At 42.2% G+C, this 9,673-nt stretch overlaps 2 protein-coding genes across 2 annotated transcripts in view; one reads left to right on the forward strand and one right to left on the reverse strand.

Moving 5' to 3' along the window:
• The first annotated feature begins 529 nt into the window (after nucleotides 1–529).
• Nucleotides 530–4,828, forward strand: Hspa5 (heat shock protein family A (Hsp70) member 5). Its single transcript, XM_015497590.2, has 9 exons — nucleotides 530–629; nucleotides 713–948; nucleotides 1,048–1,279; nucleotides 1,652–1,789; nucleotides 2,107–2,219; nucleotides 2,309–2,699; nucleotides 2,817–3,054; nucleotides 3,348–3,515; nucleotides 3,921–4,828. The coding sequence occupies exons 2-9, from the start codon at nucleotides 824–826 to the stop codon at nucleotides 4,481–4,483; spliced, it is 1,968 nt and encodes a 655-aa protein (XP_015353076.1). The 5' UTR covers nucleotides 530–629; nucleotides 713–823; the 3' UTR covers nucleotides 4,484–4,828.
• Nucleotides 4,829–6,865: 2,037 nt separating this feature from the next.
• Rabepk (Rab9 effector protein with kelch motifs) overlaps nucleotides 6,866–9,673 on the reverse strand; it is a 22,084-nt gene continuing 19,276 nt past the window's right edge. Inside the window, exons 8-9 of the mRNA XM_048812799.1 lie at nucleotides 7,604–7,753; nucleotides 6,866–7,207 (exon numbers count right to left, since the gene is read on the reverse strand). Coding sequence (XP_048668756.1) covers nucleotides 6,918–7,207; nucleotides 7,604–7,753 — 440 coding nt within the window. The 3' untranslated portion in view covers nucleotides 6,866–6,917. The remainder of the gene's footprint in view (nucleotides 7,208–7,603; nucleotides 7,754–9,673) is intronic.

The following is a 9,673-nucleotide window of genomic DNA, read 5'->3' on the forward strand; positions in this document are numbered from 1 at the left end:
TTTGGACATTAAAGAACCGGCAGCGGATGCGTCGGGTGGAGAAAATAAGTTCTGGAGAGTTCACCGCACCTACGCTGAGGCCAGTCTGGTTTGGACGGAATAGAACCCGGGAGGAGAAAAAGCTGCTTCCTGCTTTGGGATTAGGAACAGACAAGGGGAGGGCCAGCAGTAAAGCTGGATCTCAGGTACCACAACCCCAAGGGAACAGGACCGCGAAACCGGCGCCAGTCCCCCAGGGGCCATCGTGAAAATACGTTCAGAGCGGTTACCGGCGGAAGCTGCGTCGGGGTGAGAGGTCACACGAAGGACAGGCAGCTGCTGAACCAATGGGGCCAGCCCACGGTGCGGATGTTGCCTCTCATTGGTGGCTGCGAGAACGACTAGCAGCCAATGAGTCTGCCCGGTGGGCGTAGCGGTGACGTAGATTGCGGAGGAGGCCGCTTCGAATCGGCTGCGGCCAGCTTGGTGCTCTGAGCCAATCAGTGGCCTCCAACGAGCAGCACCTTCACCAATCGGAGGCCTCCACGACGGGGCTGGGGGCAGGGTATATAAGCCGAGTCCGCGACGGCGCGCTAGTCATTGGCGGAGACAACACAGACGGGTGGGGTTGAGACGTCTGAGTGTGAGAGGTAAGTGCTGCGGCCTGCTTTCCCGGGTCTGCCTTTTACGTTGTTCGCAGCTCCTTCTGATGCCTTGCCCTTGCCGTTCTCAGACCCGTAACCTCACTGCACTCAGCTGCGGCCTTTTGCTGGATTGCCTGCGATTTCTGGCTGTCTGCTTCCCTGCCTGCTGACCGAGAGCAAGTGGCCGACAGCTACGGAAGATGAAGCTCTCTCTGGTGGCCGCGGTGCTGCTGCTGCTGCTCTGCGCGGCGCGGGCCGAGGAGGAGGACAAGAAGGAGGATGTGGGTACCGTGGTCGGCATCGACCTGGGGACCACTTACTCCTGGTAAGTGGGGTTTGCAGAAGGGGGAGAATGGGGCGTGGCCTCCTCGGCTGGTGTGAGAAGTGCAGTACTGATCCCTTTGCTGTTGGGTTTTTCCGCCAGCGTCGGGGTGTTCAAGAATGGCCGCGTGGAGATCATCGCCAACGATCAGGGCAACCGCATCACGCCGTCTTATGTGGCCTTCACCCCTGAAGGGGAACGTCTGATCGGCGATGCGGCCAAGAATCAGCTCACTTCCAATCCTGAGAACACGGTCTTCGACGCCAAGCGGCTCATCGGCCGCACTTGGAATGACCCGTCGGTGCAGCAAGACATCAAGTTCTTGCCTTTCAAGGTTCGACCAGGCTATTCTCCTCCTGCTAGAGGGTGGGTGGGATAGTGGGAGTATTTAGGGTTAAGAAATCGCTAAAAATAGTTTTAAGAGAATAAGAAAGGATAGGGATGAAATGTAATTGAATGCTTTTTTAGTTTTTTACGAAACAGAACCTTGAAGTTGGCGAACAGTCTTTTCACAACAGTTTAGGAATAAAAGATAATTTGAAGAAAATTATAATAAACCTACATACCCCTAGTATTTCTAGGCAATATTCAGCTTCAAGTGACCAAAATAAACCAAATTATGGGCGAAAAAGTGAGTCTTTTTAAAGCGTGGATTATAGTTGTTTAACTATTTGAAATATTACTTATAAATCTTTCTTTAAAATAGGTGGTTGAAAAGAAAACTAAACCATACATTCAGGTTGATATTGGAGGTGGGCAAACTAAGACATTTGCTCCAGAAGAAATTTCTGCTATGGTTCTCACTAAAATGAAAGAGACTGCTGAGGCTTATTTGGGAAAGAAGGTAAATATTTCTAGAACAATGTTAAGTGTTTATTTTTTTTTAAAAGATTATTTGATTCTTGGTTGATTTGTGGATGCCTTATGGTGTTAAAACTTTGAATCTGAATGACATCCATGTTTGTCAGGTTTACTTTTTTAATGCTTGACCGTAGGCCAAACAAAATGGCCAGATACTTTTCATCTTGGATATAAAGTTGTATATAATATACTCTTCCTACCAGTAAACTGGCATAGATACTAGAGTGGTAGTTTGACTAATTTAAATAAGGGTTAAACCATGTATAATAATACACTTACTTTCTTTTGATATTCTTTTAGGTTACCCATGCAGTTGTTACTGTACCAGCCTATTTTAATGATGCCCAGCGGCAAGCAACAAAAGATGCTGGAACTATTGCTGGCCTGAATGTTATGAGGATCATCAATGAGCCGTAAGTATCAAATTCAAGGATATGGCATATTTGCCAATAGGGGAAACTTGAACCTGACTAAGCATTTTCCCCCTTTTTCATTCAAACAGTACAGCAGCTGCTATTGCTTATGGCCTGGATAAGAGGGAGGGAGAGAAGAACATCCTAGTGTTTGATTTGGGTGGTGGAACCTTCGATGTGTCTCTTCTCACCATTGACAATGGTGTCTTCGAAGTCGTGGCCACTAATGGAGATACTCATCTGGGTGGAGAAGACTTTGACCAGCGTGTTATGGAACACTTCATCAAGCTGTACAAAAAGAAGACTGGCAAAGATGTTAGGAAAGACAACAGAGCTGTGCAGAAACTCCGGCGTGAAGTAGAAAAGGCCAAGCGGGCCCTGTCTTCTCAACATCAAGCAAGAATTGAAATTGAGTCCTTCTATGAAGGAGAAGACTTTTCTGAAACCTTGACTCGGGCCAAATTTGAAGAGCTAAACATGGTGTGTTCCTTGTTTTCTGCTTTGCTAATTAGATGTATTTAGCCTCTCTGAATTTAAGATAATGTGTCCAATATTTAGGTGTAACAGGCATCACAATAACCATGTCTCTTATTTTAGGACCTGTTCCGGTCTACCATGAAGCCTGTTCAGAAAGTACTGGAGGATTCTGACTTGAAGAAGTCTGATATTGATGAGATTGTTCTTGTTGGTGGCTCTACTCGAATTCCAAAGATTCAGCAACTTGTTAAAGAGTTTTTCAATGGCAAGGAGCCATCCCGTGGCATAAACCCAGATGAAGCTGTTGCATATGGTGCTGCTGTCCAGGCTGGTGTACTCTCTGGTGATCAAGATACAGGTAGGTTACAAAGCTTTGGTAGTTTGATAGGAAGAATATAATTAGCAATTGCTTTATAAAACAACAGAAGTGTAAGCCACAAATTTACCCAGCTAGTAAAGGTATAGTGAAGACAAGTCCTAGTGCAGTCTTAAGATTCTTAGCAACAACTGTGTAATTCATTTATCCTAAATTGTTTATGCCTAGAACCTAAACAAATGACAAAACAGAAAAATAAATTTTTAAAAGTTTGTGGAGAGATTGCTTGTAGTGTTCTTGAATCAGAACTTACCTTGATTAATTTACCTTTGCAGGTGACCTAGTACTGCTTGATGTATGTCCCCTGACACTTGGTATTGAAACTGTGGGAGGTGTCATGACCAAACTGATACCAAGGAACACTGTGGTACCCACTAAGAAGTCTCAGATCTTTTCTACAGCTTCTGATAATCAACCTACTGTTACAATCAAGGTCTATGAAGGTAATTACTTACATTTGTTACTATTGTGGTGTGCTTTAAAAGAATGTGACTCCTTGTTTAATATACACTATAAAAATGGCTAGGTAAAGGAGAAGCTGCTGTTTTCAAGATGGGGGAGGAGGTCCTTAATTTGCTGAGTGTCATATATTCAGTACTTATTTAGCACTCTTTCCCATTAGAAATAACTTCTGAGCTGGCTTCTAGAATATAAAAACAAAAGCGAGTTTTCACTCAAAACAGGTGAAATTTAGTTAAGGGTTAGTAATAGTGTCACTCAGTTGCTGTCTTCAGTAGACCAATAAAACTTTTGGTTTGAAGTGCCCTTGCCCCATTATGTGTTCTAATAGACTGAAATGTAGGGATCCAGAGTTGTCAGTAACAAGTTTTTCTGTGTGTAACTTCTAGGTGAACGACCCCTGACAAAAGACAACCACCTTCTGGGTACATTTGATCTCACTGGAATTCCTCCTGCTCCCCGTGGGGTCCCCCAGATTGAAGTCACTTTTGAGATAGATGTGAATGGTATTCTTCGGGTGACAGCTGAAGACAAGGGTACAGGGAACAAAAATAAGATCACAATTACCAATGATCAAAATCGCTTGACACCTGAAGAAATCGAAAGGATGGTTAATGATGCTGAGAAGTTTGCTGAGGAAGACAAAAGACTCAAGGAGCGCATTGATACCAGGAATGAGTTGGAAAGCTATGCCTATTCTCTAAAGAATCAGATTGGAGATAAAGAAAAGTTGGGAGGCAAACTTTCCTCTGAAGATAAGGAGACCATGGAAAAAGCTGTAGAGGAAAAAATTGAATGGCTGGAAAGCCACCAAGATGCTGACATTGAAGACTTCAAAGCTAAAAAGAAGGAACTAGAAGAAATTGTTCAGCCAATTATCAGCAAACTCTATGGAAGTGCAGGCCCTCCCCCGACTGGTGAAGAGGATACATCAGAAAGAGACGAGTTGTAGACACTGATCTGCTAGTGCTGTAATATTGTAAATACTGGACTCAGGAACTTTCGTTAGGAGAAAATTGAGAGAACTTAAGTCTCGAATGTAATTGGAATCTTCACCTCAGAGTGGAGTTGAAAATGCTATAGCCCAAGTGGCTGTTTACTGCTTTTCATTAGCAGTTGCTCACATGTTTTGGGGTGGGGGGAGAGGAGGAATTGGCTATCTTAAAAACTGGATATAAAAATGTGGGTCAGGATGTGTGTTCACCTCAGAAATGTTCTATTTAACAATTGGGTCATGCACATCTGGTGTAGGAACTTTTTTCTACCATAAGTGACACCAATAAATGTTTGTTATTTACACTGGTCTAATTTTTGTGAAAAGCTTCTAATTAGATAAAACATTCCAATTTAAGGTTCTCATTTGTGTGTACTTGGTTTGAGGTTATTTGAAATGTTGAAATAAGGAAACATTTCTGTTTAAACTAGACAAATTCCCTGGAAATATTCATCTAAGAAAAGGGGAGGAGGTTCACTGTATCCTTACCTAGTCAAGGGCCATTTCAGAGGCCAAGAGTGGAGTTTTCTTGAATATAATTAAAATTTCCTACTTCCCCTTCTTAAAACTTACTATAAATGATGCTTACTATAAATGATGCTTGTAGCTGCTTAGGTTATCTTTTTTTTTTTTCTTTCTTTCTTTTTTTCATCCCTCTGAACTCAGGGGCTGTACAGTGAGCTGTATCCCAGCCCTTTATATTTAGACAGGGTCTTCCTAAATTGCCCAGCTAGTTTCAAAGTTTGCAATCTTCCTGCCCCAGCTCTAGTTGCTGGGATTACAAGGGCAGGCCACTATGCCTGGCTGGATTCTCTTCTAAGAATTGATGGAATTTTCATTAGATTTTTCAATTTAAAAAGACTTAATTGCACACACCCCCTCCCCTGCACACACACAAAAAATGGGGCCTGATCACTGATATTAACTTTTATATACACTTAGATTTTAATTTTTTAAATTTTTTTTGGATTACTGGGGATCAAATCCAAGGCTTTGCACTTTCCCAGCACACACTGCCACTTAGCTGGATTCATTTTATTTTTTTTTTAAATTTTTTATTTTTTTTTTAATTTTTTATTGTTGGTTGTTCAAAACATTACATAGTTCTTGATATATCATATTTCACACTTTTGATTCAAGTGGGTTATGAACTCCCATTTTTACCCCATATACAGATTGCAGAATCACATCAGTTACACATCCATTGATTTACATATTGCCATACTAGTGTCTGTTGTGTTCTGCTGCCTTTCCTATCCTCTACTATCCCCCCTCCCCTGGATCCATTTTATAATTTTAAAAAGGTAAAAAAGGAGGACTTTTTAAGCTCCAGCTACAGTAGAATCCTCCCTGAAATTTCTCAGTGGTAGTAGGGTGGCATCTAGATGGTGGCCTTAATACTATATTAAACTATCCCATTTGTAAGACAAAGGTATTGGATGTGACATATCTTAGGACTATTTGGATTGGCATTTTGAGCAAAGTGATATGTAGGTAGATGACTAGTAAAACTCAATAAAGGTCTTTATTGTCTGGTGCTAACATGAAATCCTGCACTGTCCAAGGAAAAAGTATTTTGTGATGGGCAACCAGCTGAAAGGTTAATTTTTTAAGGATGGGGACCCAACACCAAATTTTTCTGAATACTAAAGCTTAGACTTCTGCACTTCCTCAGAAGCATTTGGGTAGGCCTGTAGTGTAATAAGGTCTGCAGGCCAAGCCCCAGCAAATGTTAAAAAAAAAAAGTGACCTGTTGGGCCCGGGTTGTGGCTCAGGGTTAGAGCACTCTTCTAGTACTTGCAAGAAGCCCCGAGTTCTATCCTCGGCACCACATATAAACAAAATAAAGGTATTGTGTCCACCTACAACTAAAAAAAAATATTTAAAACAAAAAATAGTGAACTGTCCCCACAGGCTATTACTACTATCAAATAGTCTGCACCTCTTTATGAGGATCAACTAATGAATATTAACAAGAACTTTCAACTGGCAAATGTCCACTCTAATACCTATGACTTGTCTTTACTTAGGGTCCTCCCCCGAGGACTGAGGATTAAACCTTGGGGTACTCTACCACTAAGCTACTACATACATCCTCAGCCCTTTATTTTGAGACGGGGTCTCACTGAGTTGCCCAGGCTGGCCTCAAACTTTTGAACCTCCTAGGAGTTCAAAATTGCAGGGATTACAGACATTCCCCACCATGGCCCACTTTTACCTAGGTTTGGTTGCTGGTAAAACCATTTTTACAATAGAATTTTTTGCACTGGGCTGTCAAGTCATTACCTACCAAAGTAAGATGGATATATTTTGCAGAAAAAATTTGGAAGCAGAAAACAGTTACAGTTTCTCTTAACTTTAATGAAAGTAACAATATTTTTTTTTTTTTTTTTTAGTCAATTACAGTCACAATACAATCATTATAGATTTCCCCTTCTGTATTCATCCCACCAAACACAAAACATAGAAGTATGTCACTCTGGCTTTCCTCAGGTGTGCTGCCACATGGTGCCACTCTGTCGATGGAATCCCCTTTCTCAGTTTCATAGTTTAGGGTAACAGAATTTGAGTCTTCTTTCTCAGAAATAGATGTCACTGGCCATGGAATAATACACATGGAATGGTCCAAACGTCCAGGGGGCAGCAAAGTATCAAATTTAAGCAGAGACCATAGCTGTTTTTCTGGCAGGGGTAAAGAACAAAGGAGCATGTTATGAAATTTCTTTTTTTTTTTTTTTTTTTTTTTAATATTTATTTATTTATTTTAGTTCTTGGCGGACACAACATCTTTGTTTGTATGTGGTGCTGAGGATCGAACCCGGGCCGCACGCATGCCAGGCGAGCACGCTACCGCTTGAGCCACATCCCCAGCCCCCATGTTATGAAATTTCAAGAGATGTTCTCTGATTTACTGCATCAGCTGAGTGAGGGAAAACAAACCCAAAAGGCAGTGTTACTGCTTTAATGATGTCATTCCCTGTAAGTTCAATTTTCATTCCTTTGGATTTAGACATGGAGGAACCAAATTGAAAAACCAAGGCATTATGTCACTTTGCAAAACACGTTTGCACCACTCACCTATGTGATACTGGTACATTTTGTCCAGTGCTCCGGTGGGAGTCATTCCTCCAAAGACATATATATGTTTTCCCAAAGTCACAGCTGAGTGGGCAGCACAGCCTGCTGGGGCCACCCCTGTGGGACTGAGCTTCTGCCACTTCATGTCACCTGCAGAGAGAAAGAGTTAGCACTGTACAGGCTAAAATGTGGTTTGCAAATCAATCACTCAAGGTCATTCACTTGGAACTCTAGAGAGGTGACAGAGCAAGGTCTAGTGTGCATAAGAATTACTTGGAGGTGGGGCTTGAATGGGTAGTCCAGGGAGGGAGGGGAAACACAATTAACCTAGAGGATTCTGATGAAGCACACTGAGAAATGTGATACAGCCTTATTTAGTGATTATCACCTTTGTTCACACCATTAACTGCCCAGAAGCAGGTAAGTTGTATTTTAAATACCAAGTTATTCAGAAAGCAACTTTGTAAGCACTGGCTGGCTACTTTCAATATCTCCTTCACTTAATTCTCATACAAGCTCTGTGAATTGCTATTATTTGTGCCTACCCCTCACCTCCCCTTTTTTTTGTGTGTGTGTGTGTGTGGTGCTGGGGATTGAATCCAGGGCCTCTTGCACATGTGAGGCAAACACTTTACAAACTGAGCTATATCCCCACCCCAGCCTACCACTTTCTTACAGATGAGCACAAGGGGATTATTAGAGAGGGAAAGAGGCTTGCTTGAGATCCCACAGCTTGTAAGTGGCAGAGCTAGACTGAGGTCCTGCTCCAAAACCTGAGTTCTCTACAACTTGCTGCCTTCCTTAGCATCTATTTCCAAAACTTTTTTTTTTTTTTGGTACTGGGGAGCCCAAGGGTGCTCTACCTCTGTGCTACATCCCCAGTCCTTTTTATTTTATTTATTTTGAGACAGGTCTCACTACATTGCTTAGGGCCTTGCTAAATTGCTGAGGCTGGCTTTGAACTTGTGATCCTCCTGCTTCAGCCTCCCAAGCTGCTGGGATTACAGGTGTGCCCCACCTTTCCCAGCTAATTTGAATCTTTTAAACAAGAATTTAAGAAGCATTTACATGAGGCAGGATATTATTAGATTTTAGGTTTAAGAGAACTATTTGGGTAGGCAGGAAAAACAGACAGGAAGTAGTCCTTCAGCACAAGAGAAAAGGACTTCCTTTTGAAAAATAAGCATAAAAACCCCATGGGACCACCTGCAAGGAATGCTTCTTGCAAAGAATGAAGATCATGTTCTAGGATTGTGGCTCAGTGGTAGAGTGCTTGCCTAGCACTCATGAGGCACTAGGTTCAATTTGATCTCCAGCACCACTAAAAAAAAATTATTTTAAATAAACAAGGGTTAAAAAAAAAAAGAATGAATACCTGTTTCCACCTGTCAGTGTGAAGGGGGCCAAGTATTTGGGGTCACAATTCTAGCCAATGTTAGAATCCCAGTCAGCATCCCCAGGCTTCAAAGAACCCAGTGCTTGGTAAGGAAGTCTGCACAGGAGTTCCCATGCCTTTTGCCCATTGTTCCATTGTTCTTGAGTCTAGAGTAATGTACAACTGTTCATTTATTAATCTATCCACTCATAAACAGATGTGTATTTCATCACTTAGAATGTTCCAGACACTGTGCTAAGTGCTAGAAATACACCAGCAAACAAGAGATGAGTCCCTGCCCAAAAGGAGCTAGAACCCAAAGGAATAATCCAGAAGGAGACCAGGCTCTCCAGGGCCTGTCAGTGCACGTAAGCTACTTAGAGACAATTCTCATGTTCTAACTTTCCTCTTCCTGTGTTTTCAAATGTTTAGCCTGAGAAACATGTAATTCTGGTCTTTTACCTTCAGACACATCCTAAAATGTTATCCTGGTCTGGTGTGGCTAATGCCTGAAAGAAATCCAGTTGTAGAGCACAAAGCATAATGAGCAGAGCACAATGGTGCATGCTTGTAATCCCAAGGACTGGGGAGCCTGAGGCAGGAGGATCGAAAGTTCGAGGCCAGCCTCAGCAACTTAGAGAGGCCCTGTCTCAAAAATAAAAAATATAAGAGGTTGGGGAGCTCAGTGATTAAGC

Source organism: Marmota marmota, unplaced genomic scaffold (assembly GCF_001458135.2).
Source record: "Marmota marmota marmota unplaced genomic scaffold, marMar, whole genome shotgun sequence".
NCBI classification, from domain to species: domain Eukaryota; kingdom Metazoa; phylum Chordata; class Mammalia; order Rodentia; family Sciuridae; genus Marmota; species Marmota marmota.